This window comes from Centropristis striata, chromosome 8 (assembly GCF_030273125.1).
Source record: "Centropristis striata isolate RG_2023a ecotype Rhode Island chromosome 8, C.striata_1.0, whole genome shotgun sequence".
Classification (NCBI taxonomy): domain Eukaryota; kingdom Metazoa; phylum Chordata; class Actinopteri; order Perciformes; family Serranidae; genus Centropristis; species Centropristis striata.
In genome coordinates, this window is record NC_081524.1 from 3,819,268 (window position 1) to 3,839,390 (window position 20,123).

General features: G+C 37.1%; 1 protein-coding gene across 1 annotated transcript; it reads left to right on the plus strand.

Moving 5' to 3' along the window:
- Window positions 1-1,628: 1,628 nt before the first annotated feature.
- LOC131975636 (sialic acid-binding Ig-like lectin 5) lies at window positions 1,629-20,123 on the plus strand. The gene is made up of 11 exons (XM_059338328.1): window positions 1,629-1,749; window positions 1,906-2,217; window positions 10,854-11,207; window positions 11,364-11,675; window positions 13,536-13,799; window positions 14,378-14,641; window positions 15,232-15,495; window positions 15,927-16,217; window positions 17,291-17,384; window positions 18,680-18,779; window positions 18,877-20,123. The coding sequence occupies exons 1-11, from the start codon at window positions 1,653-1,655 to the stop codon at window positions 19,306-19,308; spliced, it is 2,784 nt and encodes a 927-aa protein (XP_059194311.1). The 5' UTR covers window positions 1,629-1,652; the 3' UTR covers window positions 19,309-20,123.

Genomic DNA, 20,123 nt, shown 5'->3' on the forward strand with positions numbered 1-20,123 from the left:
TATAAGTGCAGGTCCACTTACCATTTACTTGTAAAGCACATGTACGTATAATACAATCGGATCGGTGATTTTAACCTTTGATCTGATTTTTCTATCGATCGTTTTTTTATCATATCGGGCCGATCCGATCAGTTGCCGATCGATCATCCCTAGTCATGAGACGTCACCTACATTCGTCCCCTAATCTCTCTCGCTGTCTTTGGGTCTTTAAGTCACAGCTCTTCCTTGACGATGGCAATAAAATAATTTATGGGTTTTTTTCTAAATACGGCTGCTCCTGTACCAGGGCCCTACACACAGCCAACGGTTCAGTCTGCAGATGAGGCAGAAATAATAGCAAAATGTGATACTGCATATTTTTTATGCTAAGGAAGAACTTCCTTTCACAAAATTTAAGGGGCATATTGAACTGTTAAGGGAGAACGGCGCGAAGATGAACCCTACGTATAACAACGACATGGCATGTGTGCAATTCAACAGATTCTCAAAAAAAAATGAGACGCATCAGAAAATGAAAGATGCGAGGTACCAATCATTGATGGCAAGGAGAACAGTTTACTTGTTCTGTTGTTATCTCTTAAGTTATTGACTAGTCTGAATGTAGCTCATGTTAAACACTTTATGTATTTGTTATGTATTTTTATTAATGATGACAGGAAGGTCACACATCCCTTTTGTTTACATTTCATTTGTCCTTTTCTAAAAGCATCCTGAATGTAAAATGAAATTCATTTCATTTTTATTTATTTGTGACCTGAAAATAAAATGAAATATTTGTCATTTCCTGAAAGCAGTTCAAGGGACTTGATTTAAAAGCAGTAATAATCCTCTTTTCCTCAATAAATGATGAATGGATGTGCTGCATCACCCTGCCCTCATGAGACACTAAAACTCTGAAGAAATACAGAACCAGGAAACATTTCTCCATCTGCAATCTAAACCTGCATTCAATAAAACCTGCTTTAAAATGACATCTCCACAGTTTCTGCCTCTCCTGACAAACACAGATGGCTGTAGTCCTGACTCTCCTTCTCAGTGTCTGTCTGCTGCACGGTACGTTGAACTTCATTCATATTTGGATCAAAGACTATAAAAACTATTTAAAACCAAACCTACACAATGTTAGTCAAGCATTCACACCACAGTACAACAGTATCTATAATACATGCTGCAGCAGATGAAGAATGCAGTGAGCTACAAAGTGTTCTGATGACTTTTTATTAGAATTTTAATTTGATGAGTGAAAAATCTGTTATTCTAATCTAAACATCTACAAAATAATTAAAAAAAATAGAGCAAATATTTTTCCACTGCAACCAAACAGTAAGAAAATCCTCATTATTGTAAAGTATTATTCACTTTTTCTTCATCAAATATTTGTCTCTTGTGTTTCAGGTGCCCTGTGTCAAACATTTCAGTCATTTGTGCCGCCGACTATAGAGGTTCTGAGTGGATCCTGTGTGACCATCCCCTGCTCCTTTGAAATAGAGGACAGATTTGAATCATTCTTAGATAGCACATGTAGGGTAATGTGGAAGCAGTATGATAATGAAAAGACTGTGTTTGACAGTGGAAATCCACAAACGTCTACAATAAAGGGAGAACTGACAGGAGACGTGACAAAAAAAGACTGCAACACAACCCTGAACAACATGCAACCTGCTGACAGCAAACTATATTTCTTCAGACTGGAATGCAACAATCCCCTAAGATATAACTTTAAGAACACAGTAAATATTTCTGTCAAAGGTAGGTTTTTAGACCTATTTCCTCACATATTATTATTTTCAATTGTAGACCTGCTTCAGTATTATTCTGCATTTATTGCATTTGTCCAAATAGTGTAAAGATTGAATGAGGATGAATGTTTCTTCAGTGACTGGTTGATATGTACCTTTCTACCAGCTGCTCCTCCCACACCGACTCTGACTGCGTCCACACTGAAGGTGAAGGAGGGAACCTCTGTGGGTTTGACGTGCTCTGCTCCAGCTCCCTGTCTGTCTCATCCTCCAGCTCTGACCTGGACCCCCGGCCTGGGGGACGCTCAGGAGAAACTGCAGGAGAATCAGGACAAAACTAAAGTCAAGCTCTCTGTTCTGACCTTCACTGCTTCTCACCTCCATCATGGGAAGAAGATCTACTGTAAGGCCACCTACAACAAACAAGATGGCAGCACTGAGTCAGCTGTTAGCACAAGTTTAACAGCTGATATTTCATGTAAGTACATCTGTCATCGGATGAAATTTACTCATGAAGGCTATTATAATTCAATTGATCACTTGTCTTTTAGTTTTCTTGAATTATTTAAATTACGACAACAACAATTAGATGATTCATTAGATGAGTTGATTGATGGAAAAATAACTGAAATGGTAAAAAACTGCTCATTAAAAGACATAACGTCAGCCTCTGGGGAATTGAAATGTGCATTTAATTATCAATTATTGGTAAAGCAATTGAAAGATTCATTGACAATAGAAAATAATCTTTAGTTGCAGCTCCAGTCAAAATGACAAATCTGTTACTTTGGGAACTTCGATGCAAATACGCACGTGAATTACAAGCGACTTGCGTAGAACTGTCCCCTCTAGATTTCTATATCGGTTCATTACTGACACCATGATGTTTAATCAGTACTGTAATGCTGTTAGTTAACTGGTCATCCTGTCCAACTGCAATGTTAAACTATAGGATCTTGTATTACTATTTCTTTTGAAGGGCTCTATGTTTAAAGAAGCTCCTGAAGATTCAGTTAGCCACTACAGTAGGAGTCTGGATGTGCAGAAATGTAACAGGACAGCTGGCTGATGATGTTTGCTGTCAACTTTGTAACATTCAATTTATATGGTGGTTAAATGAGGCTTCCCACTGATGCTTTACTGGGACAAAATAGAAAGGCAACATAAAGCAAATCCATTGGGAATGGAAGAGCTGCAAACTATTTCTCTCCTTTTTGTGCCACATTCCTGAAGATGATCCATATTAATTAGTATTGTCCCCTAAATTTAAAGGATTAAAATAATCAACCGACAATTTTAGCCCCCATATTGGAATTTTAAAATAATTAGGGTTTGGGTTTAAAAAAAAAAAAAACTGTAAACAATCTTCTCTTGCTCGTCTACACTACAATGTAACTCCAATAATATTTGTTTCATTACTCATTCAGATTCACCCAAAAACACCACAGTGTCAGTCAGTCCCTCTGGTCCAGTTCCAGAGGGCAGAAATGTGACTCTGACATGCAGTAGTTCTGCCAATCCACCAGTAAGGAACTACACCTGGTACAGAGCTGACGGAGGCCAGGAGACTCTTATTGGGACCGGAGCTGTTCTAAACATCAAAGTATCTAAAGACCACAGTCGGTTTCTCTGCAAGGCTGAAAACGGTTTTGGAACTGGACGATCCAACATCAGTCACACAGATGTTCAGTGTATGTATCATGTTTCAAAACCTTTTATGTTCTTTAAAGCATTATTTTTGCTTTTTTTAGTAAGGTTATAAACAAGTTATATGATTAAGATTAATTATTTTTCCACTTGTTGCCACCGTGTGTTAACAGCACAAATGACATCATCTTTGTCTTTACTTTAATCTCTTACATGTGGTTCAGCCTGATTTTCTCTGAAGCGCTCAAATTCCATGAAGCAGAAACAGGTCTGTGTCATCACATGTTGTTCAGAGCATCACCAGCTGGACCACCAAACTCAAATGGACGTTGTGTTGTAACACATGATTCAAACCTTGAAAAGAGTCCTGACTGAATTACAGTAGAAGCAGCTGTCCCGCAGCATTAATCAGGATTAGCAGCTCATAAAAAGGTTAATTTGCCACTGTTGCATAAATGTGACACTTGAACAGAGATCTGATATATTGAGTATGATGCTATTTTTTACAACAGGTCCTGATCAACCTGGTGGGCCGTACGGTGGAGTCCTTCTCTTGGCTGTTGCTGGTGTGTCTCTCAGTGTCAACGTCTTGTTGACAGTCTGCATGGCCTTCCTTTGGTATGTTACAACACTGGACTATACTTTTTGTTATTAAAGCTGTGCTGTTTGTACAAATAATACACTGGATGTAATTTATAAATGGCCTTTTCTTTTTTTTCCCCACAAAGGAAAGCCAGAAAGAAGGTGAAGCCAACAGAACAGGACAGAGTTTACATGTCATTGGATCGTAAAGACGAATCTCCAGAGTATGATGTCATCGCCCAAACTCCAAGATAACAATGTCAACTTCCACTGATGATGATCTTGATAATTATCAGACGACTTTCCTGCAGGCTTACTGAGATGTTTTATATTGAGGCAAAGTGCTTTTTCACTCTCATCTTTCCTGCAATGTCTTCAATCGCCACTTAATGGTGTGTTTATTAATCTATTCTCTACTGAATGTGATACATTGCTAATCCTTTGGGACATATTCAATTGAAAACTGTACAAATGAAATATAATCAATGTTCAAACAGATAAACTTTTGTTTATCTGTTCATATACAATCTGAATTCTGATTTTGATGTAATTGTTTTCTGTTATGTTTCACACAGCTTCTCAACTTTTTTAGAATCAGAGTTCTATAAATACTCTCTATGAACCTCTAATGCTGAACTTGTGTTTAAACTTAATCAGAGAGGTATTAATTATGCTGTTTGGTCATCCTTTGTTTTTTACACTTTTGCTGGTATTAAAGCTCTGCTGATCAAGAGTAGTACATGTTTTTATTTACAACAAACAATATATTTTGAATGAGGAGGAGATATGTTAGTCCAGGGGTTCCCATTAATTGGCTGGCTGGGAGGTGTTTGCTCTCATTTAGCTCTCAAAGTGCACGAGATTGATGCATTTTACTTAGAAATTTACAAAATTTTCCACCCTAGACGGAGGACAAGACTCCGGAAACCTAACAGAATAAATATTTCTTGTTTTTAAGTTTTAAGACTCTAAACAGTGCTCATGTGAGTCGCTAAAACCTAAAGAAACTGCTTCATAAGTCTACAATTGTATTTATAGTAAATAAGTTATTTGTGAGGAGATTATTTTATTCATAGATGAGTTTTTTATTTTATTGTATTTTTCTAAATCTGGGGAATGGGGAATTTTAAAATCACCCCTCTCTTCCTACAAACTGATGACGTCTCTAAATAATATCTATATAAATTAGTATCTATATAAGGATTGACAAGGAGACTAGATTAGTGACTGTTGGACTTATCTAGCAGCATGGGGAGGCCTATTCTACCCCAATCCACTAGGGGGGGCCCTTTGTTTACAGAAGGTTAGCCCTCACTCCCACCAACAGGGAGACCGGGCCGAGGGAGAACCAGGCCTCTGTTTGCTGGGGAGTTCAGTTTTTATGTCCGTTCATGTTCTGTTCTTGGGGAAATGTTGGGTGTTAACATTACAGTGGAGGTGGTAAGAACCATGTCAAAGGATGCAAACAATGCAACATAATGATTTATTGGTGGTGTCGTTGAATATAAATGGCCTAAATAATGTTAAAAAGTTAGATAAAGCTTTAACTACATTTAGAAAATAGAAGATGCAGATTATCTTCCTACAGGAGACACATTTGACTCAAGAGGAACAAACAAAGTTAAAAAAGTTTGGCGACAGGGATTCATTCTTTTGGACAAACTCATAAGAGGGGTGTAATGATTTTGATATCTAACAAGATATCATTTGAACTGATAGAAGAAATTGGTGATAAGGAAGGAAAGTACATTATGATAAAAGGGAAATTAGAAAATCAACTTGTGACACTGTTAAATATATATGCGGCCCTAGAAAGTGGAAAAACTTTCTATGAGAAGATATTTGGTCTCATAAATCTGGAATCAGAAGGAACGTTGATATGCGGGGACTTTAATGTTGTACTGGACGATAGGTTGGATACCACAGGTAAGAAGGGAAGCAGAAAACAAATTAATAGGTATATGAATACAGCTATGTTAGAAATGGATATACTGGATGTATGGAGAGAACTCCTCCCACTTGATAAGGACTATACCCATTACTCAGCCCCACATGCTGTTTACTCCAGAATAGATTACTTTTTAATGAACAAGGGAGATGTATACAGAGTGAAGGAGTGCAGGATTAGAGTAACTGATATATTGGATCATAGTGAAATCTACCTAAAGATTAATCTGGACAATAAAAGGAAGAATACAGTGTGGAGACTGAATGAAGGTATACTAAACGATAAGGGACTAGTTAATGTATTGAAAGGAGAAATAATTCAATACATAGAGGAAAATGATAATGGTGAAGTAGATCCAACCATTCTATGGGACGCCTTAAAGCAGTAATGAGAGGGAGGCTGATTTCACACACAACATTCATAGGAAAAGTCAGATTAGAAAAATACCAGAACAAACAGAAAAACTAAAAGAATTGGAACAACACCATAAACAGATAAATGACAAGGAAATGTTCAACCAAATTAAAAAAATTAGGGAAAAAATAGATTAAATCTTATTGAAAGAGGTGGAAGGGAAAGCAAGATTTGTTAAACAGACCTACTAAGATCTAAAGCCACCAAATCCTTGGCTAGACACATTAAGAAACAACAAGCTTTAAGTAGAAGAGATAGAAAAGGTATTTGAGGACTGTTACCATAAACTGTACACAGCCTCTCTCAGTGGGAGAACAGCTTATGAGACATTTTTTGGACAAATTGGATTTACCAGCAATAGGTTCAAATCAAAATTCAATGCTGACTTCAGTAATCACAGTAGAAGAAATAGAAAAGGCAATTAGTCGGGCTAAATCTGGGAAATCTCTGGGGGCTGATGGACTTGGGGCTACAATCTATAAAACCTTTAAAGAGGAGTTAGTTCCACTACTACATGGGTCATTTAACCCTATAAAGCCTGAACCATTAAATAATTGCCAGAAAATTCTTTTTTTTTTTAAACTGGAGTGTTTTTTTAACCTGCTGACAGATCATTTAAAAAAAATTCTAAAAACAATAGGCGTATATGATTTTAATTTGTATCATATTTGATACATCAGTTCTTTTTGTGCAATTTGTTGCTCACAGTTTGTTTTTCTTGAACTAACAAAAACATATAAAACCCAACATTTTTAACCTTTTAAGACTTCACTTTTTTTTTTAACATTTTCCTCAAACATGCAAAATATTTTTTTCCATATAACACAACATCATATATCTGCTGATATGAAGTTTTCACGCAGCAATGACTGATCCACCTGTGGAATCTGCATATCATTTTTGCTATATCTTGTATTTTTGTGCAATTTGGTGCTCAGTTTTTTTGTTTATACGTCAGGTTTTTCAGGAAAAAAATATCACACTGATGATGTTTAGGTCTCAAAAACTTGTGTATCAAATATGATACACTTGGCTTTATAGGGTTAACTATAGTCTCAGGACAGGTAAGATCCCCCCTTCATGGAAAGAAGACATCATGTCTGTTATTCCGAAGGAAGGTAAAGACAAAGAATACTGTACCAACTAAGGCTGCACAATCAATCAAATTTTAATCGTGATCACGATTTCAGCCGCCACGATTAAATCAACCTGATCGTCGGCGGTATTTCCATTTTTAAATGCGGCTCTCCTGCTTATCCAATCAAGCACTTTCTACACCAGTAGTCCACCAACCACCAGGGGACAAACGCATAGTTAAGGTTTCATGTAGCTGCCTAAACGAATAACGAGCGAGCGCACCTTGCAGCGGTACCTTCAGGTCACTCCGTGGACTGTAGCATAAAGGCTGTTTCCACTACAGCCATTCACATCAGCCATGTGAACTTGTGACTTCCTCATTTTTAAGTGTTGCAGAATGTTTAAAAAGCAGCACAACTCTGACGGAGCTTCACTTCTTTGTTCATCTTTCATCTACCTGCTCAAAAGACCTGCAGAAAATGTAAGTCTTTATCATTTTATATTACAAACCATCATAATTACTTTGAAATATAATTCAAAATTGTAATAACATTATCATTAAGTCACTTGACAATAAATCGAGAAATAATTTTAAAGTTAAAAAGAAAAAGAGATTTTGTGGGGAAAAATGACAATTGTAAATGTTTAAAGTGTTAAGCTGTCATTTGCATGTTGTTATTGTCTTAGCTGCCTCAAAGAATTACAGCTTTGTAAATACATAGAAAATACTTTAATGAAAGACACACTTTTGCCTTCAGCACACAGCTTCCTGTTTTTAATGTCATCATTTAATAATCTATGTAAAGAAAATAGAAAAGAAGAAGAAGCATGTTATGGTGATGTTAGACTGAATGTTACGAAGTGTGTGACAAACAATTCAAGTCAAGTAGAAACACTAAACCAGTGTTACCCTTCCAGGGCTCCACACTGCTGCCACATGCTCAGTTTTTGAGACAGTGCGAGTTATTTTTTACAACTAGGGGCACTAGGTTTTTTTTTTCATGTTTTTTTTATATTATATCTTATATTATATTTAGAGCCGGGACTCGATTTAAAAAATTAATCGAATTAATTAGAGGCTTTGTAGTTAATTAATCAAAATGAATCGCATTTTAATCGCATATAAATATTTGACCTGAGAACAGTGAGAAGTAATTTTTTTCACATGGATTTTTAGTATACCATTGAATAATGACTGAATACATAAGCTTAAGCAACAAAAATATTGTTTATTTTTGTTCAAGTCCAACACACCAGTGACATTTTTGCCATTAAGTGTAGCAATAGCATATTTAGAAATATAGTACATTTCATAAATCCAGGTAGCCTATAGGTAGGTAGACCTTCTGTAAACTAGAATACTTTGGTTTTTTAAGTAAAACACAATATTTTCAAGTACATTCAGAACATTGGAAACACTGATTATTATTATAACTTATGGACGCTTCCATGCGTTGGTTTTTAGTAACTAAATGTCCCATCATCCACGGGCCAACCAAAGGTCTCATCAGCTTCTTCCTTCATGTTCACTGTGGTTTGTTGTTGTCTCAACTCATCAACGCTAGTTGGTGCTCCAGTATAATCGGTCCTCCTGAAACTCCCAGTACTGACAGGTCTAGGACTGAAGTGCCCTTGAGCAAGGCACCTTACCCCCCCTGCACAGCTCCCCGGGCGCAGTAATGTGCTGCCCACTGCTCCTTGCATGGTGTGTTCACTTGTGTGTAAAAAGGATGGGTTAAATACAGATGTTTAATTTCCCCATTGTGGGATTAATAAAGTAATCTTCTTCTTCTCATCCAGTGAGAAACGTTCCGCGGTGCAAAAATAAGTGCGATTAAAATGCGTCAATTTTTTTAACGCATTCATTTTTGCGTAATTAATTAATCTTAATTAACGTGTTAAAGTCCCGGCCCTAATTATATTATTTATATTATGTTAAAAAATGAGGAGGAAAGAGTGTGTGTGTCTCTGTCTGTCATGAGACATTCGTCCCCTAATCTCTCTCGCTGTCTTTGGGTCTTTAAGTCACAGCTCTTCCTTGACGATGGCAATAGAATAATTTATGGGTTTTTTTCTAAATACGGCTGCTCCTGTACCAGGGCCCTACACACAGCCAACGGTTCAGTCTGCAGATGAGGCAGAAATAATAGCAAAATGTGATACTGCATATTTTTTATGCTAAGGAAGAACTTCCTTTCACAAAATTTAAGGGGCATATTGAACTGTTAAGGGAGAACGGCGTGAAGATGAACCCTACGTATAACAACGACATGGCATGTGTGCAATTCATTGGCTACATAGCAGATTCTCTAAAGATAATAAAAAGTAAATATAAAAGTAATAAAAGTAATATTGGCAAGGAGAACAGTTTACTTGTTCTGTTGTTATCTCTTAAGTTATTGACTAGTCTGAATGTAGCTCATGTTAAACACTTTATGTATTTGTTATGTATTTTTATTAATGATGACAGGAAGGTCACACATCCCTTTTGTTTACATTTCATTTGTCCTTTTCTAAAAGCATCCTGAATGTAAAATGAAATTCATTTCATTTTTATTTATTTGTCACCTAAAAATGAAATTAAATATTTGTCATTTTCTGAAAGCAGTAGTTTATCATTGAAGCATTTATTAGTACATAGTTAAAATGGGGTAAATGTGAATAATTGCGTTGCAGGTCGATTTAAGGTGTGCCCCTAAATTCTCTGCTTGTGTCCCTAAAAATTTGAAGTTAGGAGCAACAATGCTGCTCGTAAAATGAGTTAGTCTGGAGCCCTGCCTTCTGTTGAATACCTGCATCACTGACGCTTCATAATAGGAACATTTGCAAAAGAAAATTATTTTACAAAATGACGATTGATTAATTTAACTGCTCAATTAGGTTTTTTAAAGTGATTGATTTAAAAGCAGTAATTATCCTCTTTTCCTCAATAAATGATGAATGGATGTGCTGCATCACCCTGCCCTCATGAGACACTAAAACTCTGAAGAAATACACAACCAGGAAACATTTCTCCATCTGCAATCTAAACCTGCATTCAATAAAAGCTGCTTTAAAATGACATCTCCACAGTTTCTGCCTCTCCTGACAAACACAGATGGCTGTAGTCCTGACTCTCCTTCTCAGTGTCTGTCTGCTGCACGGTACGTTGAACTTCATTCATATTTGGATCAAAGACTATAAAAACTATTTAAAACCAAACCTACACAATGTTAGTCAAGCATTCACACCACAGTACAACAGTATCTATAATACATGCTGCAGCAGATGAAGAATGCAGCGAGCTACAAAGTGTTCTGATGACTTTTTATTAGAATTTTAGTTTGATGAGTGAAAAATCTGATATTTTAATCTAAACATCTACAAAATAAAAAAAAGAGAGCAAATATTTTTCTTCAAGTATTATTCACTTAATCTTCATCAAATATTTGTCTCTTGTGTTTCAGGTGCCCTGTGTCAAACATTTCCGTTATTTGTGCCGCCGACTATAGAGGTTCTGAGTGGATCCTGTGTGACCATCCCCTGCTCCTTTGATATACCAGACAACTTTAAATCACTCTTTGATGAATCATGTAGGGTATTGTGGAAGCAGTATGATAATGAAAAGACTGTGTTTGACAGTGGAGATCCACAAACGTCTACAATAAAGGGAGAACTGACAGGAGACGTGACAAAAAAAGACTGCACCACAACCCTGAACAACATGCAACCTGCTGACAGCAAACTATATATCTTCAGACTGGAATGCAACATCCTGAGATATAGCTTTAAGGAAAAGACATTAGATATTAAAGTCAAAGGTAGGTTTTTAGACATATTTCCTCACACATAATTATTTTCAATTGTAGACCTGCTTCAATATTATTCTGCATTTACTTCATTTGTCCAAATAGTGTAAAGATTGAATGAGGATGAATGTTTCTTCAGTGACTGGTTGATATGTACCTTTCTACCAGCTGCTCCTCCCACACCGACTCTGACTGCGTCCACACTGAAGGTGAAGGAGGGAACCTCTGTGGGTTTGACGTGCTCTGCTCCAGCTCCCTGTCTGTCTCATCCTCCAGCTCTGACCTGGACCCCCGGCCTGGGGGACGCTCAGGAGAAACTGCAGGAGAATCAGGACAAAACTAAAGTCAAGCTCTCTGTTCTGACCTTCACTGCTTCTCACCTCCATCATGGGAAGAAGATCTACTGTAAGGCCACCTACAACAAACAAGATGGCAGCACTGAGTCAGCTGTTAGCACAAGTTTAACAGCTGATATTTCATGTAAGTACATCTGTCATCGGATGCTATAGTGACTAGACAGTATATTATAATAATAATAATAATAATAGTACAGTATATAATATATAATAGAATATGTAATAATAAATAGTAACAATATAAAATAAATATAAAAAAAATAATATAATACATAAAATAATATGATATATAATACATAATAATAGTAATAATAATAATAAGGCTGGTATAATAATAATAATAGTAGTATATCACAGTATATAGTAATAATAGTAATAATGGCAGCAACAGTATCTATAATAATAATAATAATAATAATAATAGTAGTAGTAATAATATTAATAACATAGCAATGTGTCGTGCGTAGATTTTGTGCATTTCAGTAATGTTGATTCTGGCAGAGGTAGATAAGTTATAAAGTCTTATTGCAGAAGGAAGGAATGACTTTCTGTGTCGTTCCTTGGAGCAGCAGGTTGAATGAGTCTGTTGCTGAAGCTGCTCTTTAGCTTGTTCAGTGTTTTGTGGAGGAAGTGAGAGGGATTGTACAACACAACAACAACTCCAATGATGTACCACTTAAACAACGTTCATCCGACCGTGGTTAACAATGAATCCTACTATCAAACCACCATTAGCTCAGCGTTAGCCCAGAGGAGCTGTGACGCACACCGGGCAGAGAAAATCACAGAAGGCATTTGCAGAATGATTCAAACGGATATGATGCCCATAAGTGTCGTTGATGGAAAAGGTTTTCGAGCTGTGATTAATTTACTGGAGCCAGCTCATCATATTCCGTCACGGCGTACCATCGCCAGGCTCAAAGAAACTCAATAAGAGGAGCGAAAGCAGGAGCTGCTAACAGAGTTAGCCACAGCAGACCGTGTTGCTAGAACCACTGTTAGACTGCATTAACAGCTTACAGCTATATCACAATCACCTGCCACTATATTTGCAACAACTGGCAAATGAAATCAGTGGTCTGCTCACTGAAAGCCTTCCAAGCAGGCACACAGCCGACCTTCTCGCTGAGAAGATGAATGAAGCGGTAGAGCAGCGGGGATTTGAAGGCAACGCGGCCAACATCACAGCTGCCAACAGTCCGACCAGAGTCAGCTGGGTTTACGTTGCCTGCTTTGCACACACACTTCAATTAGCCATAAATGACGGAATTTCTCTATACATGCATTGGGTAATCTCTGCAGCAGGTATTTTCAGTCATGGACATTTTTAATATGAAATATTAATGCTTAAATCGATAATTGATCGTTAATGTTTGTGATTATCGATAGAAAAGATTTATTCGAAAGCCTTTTCCTAATTAAATTATCGACTATTGTGAAAGCAATTGAAAGATTCATTGACAATAGAAAATAATCTTTAGTTGCAGCTCCAGTCAAAATGACAAATCTGTTACTTTGGGAACTTTGATGCAAATACGCACCTGAATTACAACCGACTTGCGTAGAACTGTCCCCTCTAGATTTCTATATCGGTTCATTACTGACACCATGATGTTTAATCAGTATTGTAATGCTGTTAGTTAACTGGTCATCCTGTCCAACTGCAATGTTAAACTATAGGATCTTGCGTTAATATTTAATTCTCCAAGTAATATGAAAAGTTGTCTGTAGCCTTCAATGGGCTGTTCCATGATAAACCAAGTCAGTTGGCGTAAGGCAGACCTGTGTTCACTTCCTCTAAGTGGGAGGAACAAAAGAAAAAAAATACATTCTCAGTGGAATGCATTTTACAAGAATATGTCATCAGCTCTCTAATTTGATTTACAATATCTGCCATTATTTCAATACAAATATCAGGTAACATCAAGGTAACACCATCAGGTAACACCTATAAATAATAAGTTATTTATTGATCATTTTTCAGATTCACCCAAAGACACCACAGTGTCAGTCAGTCCCTCTGGTCCAGTTCCAGAGGGCAGAAATGTGACTCTGACATGTAATAGTTCTGCCAATCCACCAGTAAGGATCTACACCTGGTACAGAGCTGACGGAGGCCAGGAGACTTTCCTAAGGAGCGGACCTGTTTTAACCATTAATGCAGCCAATGATAACAGATTTTTTTTCTGCAAGACAGAAAATGATATTGGGGCTGGACGATCCAACAAGATGACAATAAATGTTCAGTGTATGTATCAAACTTTCATGTCCAGATACTCTGATAGGCCTAGCTTTATGCAGAGCACTGATTTAGATAATAGTAAGTCATTAAATGGTTTATTTGGACATTTAAAGCCACTCTGGTCTCTTAAACATGAAGATTCAGTTAGCCACTACAGTAGGAGTCTGGATGTGCAGAAATGTAACAGGACAGCTGGCTGATGATGTTTGCTGTCAACTTTGTAACATTCAATTTATATGGTGGTTAAATGAGGCTTCCCACTGATGCTTTACTGGGACAAAATAGAAAGGCAACATGAAGCAAATCCATTGGGAATGGAAGAGCTGCAAACTATTTCTCTCCTTTTTGTGCCACATTCCTGAAAATGATCCATATTAATTAGTATTGTCCCCTAAATTTAAAGGATTAAAATCATCAGCCGCCAATTTTAGCCTCCATATTGGAATTTTAAAATAATTAGGGTTAGGGTTAAAAAGACAAAATTTAAAATCAACTGTGAGAAAAAAAAAGGCTGTATGGATTCTTCTCTTCCTCGTCTACACTTCAATGTAACACCAATAATATTTGTTTCATTACTCATTCAGATTCACCCAAAAACACCACAGTGTCAGTCAGTCCCTCTGGTCCAGTTCCAGAGGGCAGAAATGTGACTCTGACATGTAATAGTACTGCAAACCCACCAGTCAGGAACTACACCTGGTACAGAGCTGACGGAGGCCAGGAGACTCTTATTGGGACCAGACAAGTTGTAAACATCAAAGTATCGAAAGGAGACAGTCTGTTTTTCTGCAAGACAGAAAATGATATTGGGGCTGGACGATCCAACAAGATAACAATAAATGTTCAGTGTATGTATCAAACTTTCATGTCCAGATACTCTGATAGGCCTAGCTTTATGCAGAGCATTAAGATAATAGTAAGTCATTAAATGGTTTATTTGGACATTTAAAGCCACTCTGGTCTCTTAAACATGAGGAGGTAAAGAGGTACAAGATGGCTGAAGGCTCTATGTTTAAAGTAGCTCCTGAAGATTCAGTTAGCCACTACAGTAGGAGTCTGGATGTGCAGAAATGTAACAGGACAGCTGGCTGATGATGTTTGCTGTCAACTTTGTAACATTCAATTTATATGGTGGTTAAATGAGGCTTCCCACTGATGCTTTACTGGGACAAAATAGAAAGGTAACATGAAGCAAATCCATTGGGAATGGAAGAGCTGCAAACTATTTCTCTCCTTTTTGTGCCACATTCCTGAAAATGATCCATATTAATTAGTATTGTCCCCTAAATTTAAAGGATTAAAATCATCAGCCTTCAATTTTAGCCTCCATATTGGAATTTAAAAAAAAATTGTAAACAAAAACAGCTGTAAGCATTCTTCTCTTGCTCGTCTAAACTTCAATGTAACACCAATAATATTTGTTTCATTACTCATTCAGATTCACCCAAAGACACCACAGTGTCAGTCAGTCCCTCTGGTCCAGTTCCAGAGGGCAGAAATGTGACTCTGACATGTAATAGTTCTGCAAACCCACCAGTCAGGAACTACACCTGGTACAGAGCTGACGGAGGCCAGGAGACTCTTATTGGGACCAGACAAGTTGTAAACATTAAAGTATCGAAAGGAGACAGTCCGTTTTTCTGCAAAGCTGAAAATGAAATTGGAACTGGACAATCAAACATCAGTCAAATAGATGTTCAATGTAAGTTTAAAACATGATTTAAAATGTTCATGTTTCATAAAGTAATGCATATGTGATGAAGTAATTGCTGAAGTTAGTTTATCTGCTTTATTGAGTTTGTCATAAAGCTCTAAATATGATCTGCTCATTGAGACAACATGTCATAAAATGATATATAATTATATAATACATCATTGATTAAATACATATGTTAAAAGTTATTCTACAGGTAAAACGAACCCTGGGTTTAATTGGCGACAAACAATTAATTCCTTTGGTTATGGGACACAATACGAGAAAACAGCAATTTTTTCTTTGCATCATTATGGTTTTCACTCAGCTTTTCAACAATTATATCAATATATCTTGTCATTAATCTTTCAAAACTTGATTGAATGCAACTTCACTATACTCTTACCTTCTAAAATCTGTTTTCTCTAAATGCTTCACAGTTGCTCCACAAATCCTGCCCTCATCTAACTGCACCAACGCTGCATCCCAGCTCAACTGTTCCTGCAGGACTGTGGGAAATCCTTCCCCCACTTTGAAGTGGTATCTGGATGGGCTGCCTGTCAACCAGTCTGACACGTTTGGAATCAGCTCTCTAAATGACACAGGTCTGAGGAGCATCCTTATTGTGAACCAACCACAGGAGAGGGATCTTTCCAACTTGCTCTGCCTCAGTTCCAACTCTCTGGGATCTGCCAGTCAACGTTTTTGTGTCGCCAGCCTAAAATCTCAAGGTCTGTCTTATGTGTACTGATTGTAAATGTTATTTGTTTACTGGAAGGATTTCTTAAAATTCTGGTGAAAGATTCTAAATAGTTTATTGTACAGTATTTTATTTATTTATTCAGCTACCCATATACATACTGTAGTGGAGACCAGACATGACTATAACACTGTTGAATCTACTCCAATCAGGAGTAGATTCAGCTTTTTTTCAATGTTTTTTTCAATGTCTTCCTCAGTCCCAGAATTTGTATCATCCATCTAAATTGTATATTTTTAACAACGCTATACTGTTGCAGGTTTTTGTAAATGACGATGTTTCTAGCTTCAGATAGACAAGGCGAGGGTGTCTTGTTTAAGGCGTTTACCACATGTTACTTCTCTTTATTGACTGCAGCTTTACCATCAGTGCTCATGTCACCTTCTAAAATTAGTAGCGAGGTTTGTGGTCCCACCTATTTCTGCATTTTTTCAAGAACTGGATGGCTTGAAGTGGGTATGTGCTAGGGGAACACAGCGAGCTAGTAGGATAGGGACGCTCACTCATACAAAAATATAGTTACGATAAATGACAAAGAGAGAGAGAGAGAGAGAGAGAGAGAGAGAATGAGAGAGATGTACTTGAAATTACACATTTTTGAAAGCAGTTATGATATTTGACACCCAAATTTTACATTTGTGTGCAAGTGTGTATTTGTGTGTGAGAGAGACTGTTTGGAAATATCTGGTGTAACTTTTTGATGTGTTAAACACACGACTTCCTGTTATCTAGCATATTTACCGTGTTGCTTTTCAAATGACTCAAACCATATTTTAAAGAGACATTTCCTGAAGAAAAATAAATCCACTGAAATGTTTCTTTCTTCATTTATTTTTAAACACATTACTTACTTACGGCTATGACTTTTGCTTGAAAAACAAAGTGGCATAAGTGTGTGTTTACATTTTAGTGTGTAATATGGCCTGAAGTAACAACTCACTATGCTGAATTCTTTATATAGTATGTCCAAAGAATTACCAGAAAAATTGTCTTGTCTGAATTAGTTCAGTATTCTAATCTTACATTGTTCTTTGTATGTTTCAGACCATGTTTCAGGCCACACATTGCTGTTTCCAGTCTTCATCACCACAGTTGCTGCTCTGCTAGTATTAGTATGTGCTCTGCTGTTTGTTATCAGGTAGGCTAACAGAGACACCAGAAAATGACACATAACAGTTATTGTTTCACTAACTTTTACTTGGACTCCTTTTTTACTCTCAGTGCAATTACTGACACGATTCAGTTTCTGATTGTTTTCTGTTCCACGAGAGCAAATTTAACATCACAGATTAAGCTAAGTCGGTCGGACCAGGTCCTGACACTGATAAATTGTTGTATATAGACAAAACAATGCAGACTATAACATGAAGTTTGCCTTTGTATTTGGTAAATCCACTGCCAACACTGTTGTGTAAAAAAAATGTTCTTGTCACTCACCACTTGGTGTACATTACATTGCATTACCTTCCTTGTTGGTTTGTTATGAAAGTTACAGATTTTAAATGCATTTCATGAACACATTAGATAGGGTTGCACGGTTATGGCCAAAATGATAATCACGATTATTTTGATCAATATTGTAATCACGATTATTCATCATGTTAGGGAAAACATCTGTATTTTTATTGCACTACATTTAAACAAACAATAGGAACAGTTTTTAATGTGTGCAGTCCATAATGTCCAGTGCTTGTTGTAAACAAACTCGCTAAGTGAACACCTCCTGCAGCAGCAGCAGCACATACACAATGTACTGCTACAGAGCTAACTGTTAGCCTATTAGCAATTTGCAGACTTGAAGCTAAGGGGTTAATATCCCCTCCGGCTCTGCAGCTGGGAAAGACTGCTGCAGTGGGACTGTGACACTTCGACTCGTTCTTACTTTTCTTAACAAGCCGCCGGCCCCCGCAGCTTGTTAGGAATAGTAAGAAGGAGTCTCCAGTAACACCAGAAAAAGCCTCTGGATTTGTCGCCAGTCGCTTTTTGAAAAATAGTCGCTAAGGAGGTCTGAAAAGTGTCTAAATATAGCAACAAAGTTGCTGAGTTGGCAACACTGCGTCGCCGGCGTTTACAAATGGCGCATGTTGTTGTGGCGACGTCACATTCTATCCAATCAGCAACCAGGCTTTATTTCAGGGGAGAAAAACGGCCCCGCCCCCTGGTGGTTGGTGGACTACTGGTGTAGAAAGTGCTTCATTAGATATGCAGGAGAGACGCATTTTAAAATGGAAATATCGCCGACGATCAGGTTAATTTAATCGTGGCGGCGCATGTGTTAAGTGTGATGCCCTAACATTAAATTTGAGCTGCTTCTGTTTGGTTTTTCACATTCTCTGCGATCAACATCTCCATCTTGTTGATTAATAAATTAATAAAAAATAAAGATGGATCAAATATACACATATACGTTAAATGTTCTACTGTATTTTCCAGGGCTCAAAGGACTCAACGTAACCTTGCGAAGAATCAGTGCACAGGTGACACCAGCACACTTCCTATGACCCAACTTCTAACAAGTGGAGAAGAAAATGAGGTACTTTGAATTAAAGCCAGGGAATTTTTTACTTTATCTAATTAAACTGTATGAGCAGAGTGTCTGTACCACTGATGTTTTCTTTCTAAATGTATAGGTACCCAACACAACACAAGAGGACATTTATGTCAACACCAATGATCTGAGACAGGCAGAAGCTGACCAACATGCAGCCGTCCCTGAGCCAAACAGTACAGACTTGCCAAGCTCTGGACCGAACAATGCAGAAGAAACCAATAAAAGCTCAGAAAAGAAGGGTGAGGAAGGCAGTGATGTGATTTACTCCTCTGTGATTTGGAAAAGCAAGAGCAATAAGAAGGGAGAAGACTCTGTGAACATGAATCGTCCTGGTAGCTCCTATCTGGAGGAGGAGAGTTACGCAGTGGGAGGCATGTGCAAAAGCTTTATGAGCACTGCACTGGAGATGGGAAATGTATATGACAAAGTGGTGCCTAGGAATGTGGAGATGGCAGAGGAAAGTGCATATGCCCAGGTTAAATTCAAAGATAAGAGTCCTAATCACCAATAGAGCACAGCTCTGTAGAACCAGTCACAAAGTTTGTCTGGCTTTGTAAATACCCGTGTACTGTGTGTACTGTGAAACCCCCTAGAAGGTTGTTGTTTATTTTATTTTTGAAGGAAATTAAAAGCTAATAAATATGTTATTATGTATTATTAATTATATCCAAAAATGAAAATATATGATTAGAAAAGTGTAACACAACCTCTGCTTGGGTCGGTAACTTTACTTCAAGTTAAGCGCTTTGGCCTTAGCCTCCAGTGCTCCTTTTCTTTAAGGTCGCAATATTCGCTCTTTATACAGTTAGTATGATAACCCTGACCTGATTATAAAAGGTGAAATAGTAGCTTTTGTTGATTGTCTGTGGTTAACTAGCTTAGGTCTCTCTCAGCCAGAAGGGGGATGACTAATTAAATGTGATGGTATCACTCCTGTTGTCAGGGAAATGCTGTAAATATCTTTAATGTAAATGTAAATCAACCACCAGTTTTCTACCTGGAAATCACTGTTGTTTTCATGGTGATCTGGTCTATATTTCTGTGATAAGTTTTGAAAAAAGATTCTGAATATCTTCCCAGTATGTTTTCTTATTTGTAAGCTATGATTATTGTGATATTTAATTTACATAACAATATAAAATACTGTACATTAGCATTAATATTTTACTTGTAAATTGATGTTTGCTGGTGTAAAGGGTTAGAGAGAGGCCCTGCTGTTTAACATTTATTGGACATTGTAGCATAGTGTGTTTATTGTATTATTTTTAACATTTACTTTTTGTTCAAAGTAAACTGGCTGTAAATAAATAAATAAACATGAAGAGA

Excerpts from the sequence above, each read along its gene's own strand:
- LOC131975636 (XM_059338328.1), top strand. The coding sequence starts at position 1,653 with ATGCAACCTGCTGACAGCAAACTATATTTCTTCAGACTGGAATGCAAC. Across the intron at positions 11,676-13,535 it reads TTTAACAGCTGATATTTCAT|ATTCACCCAAAGACACCACA; the intron begins GTAAGTACATCT and ends ATCATTTTTCAG. Across the intron at positions 18,780-18,876 it reads CAAGTGGAGAAGAAAATGAG|GTACCCAACACAACACAAGA; the intron begins GTACTTTGAATT and ends CTAAATGTATAG.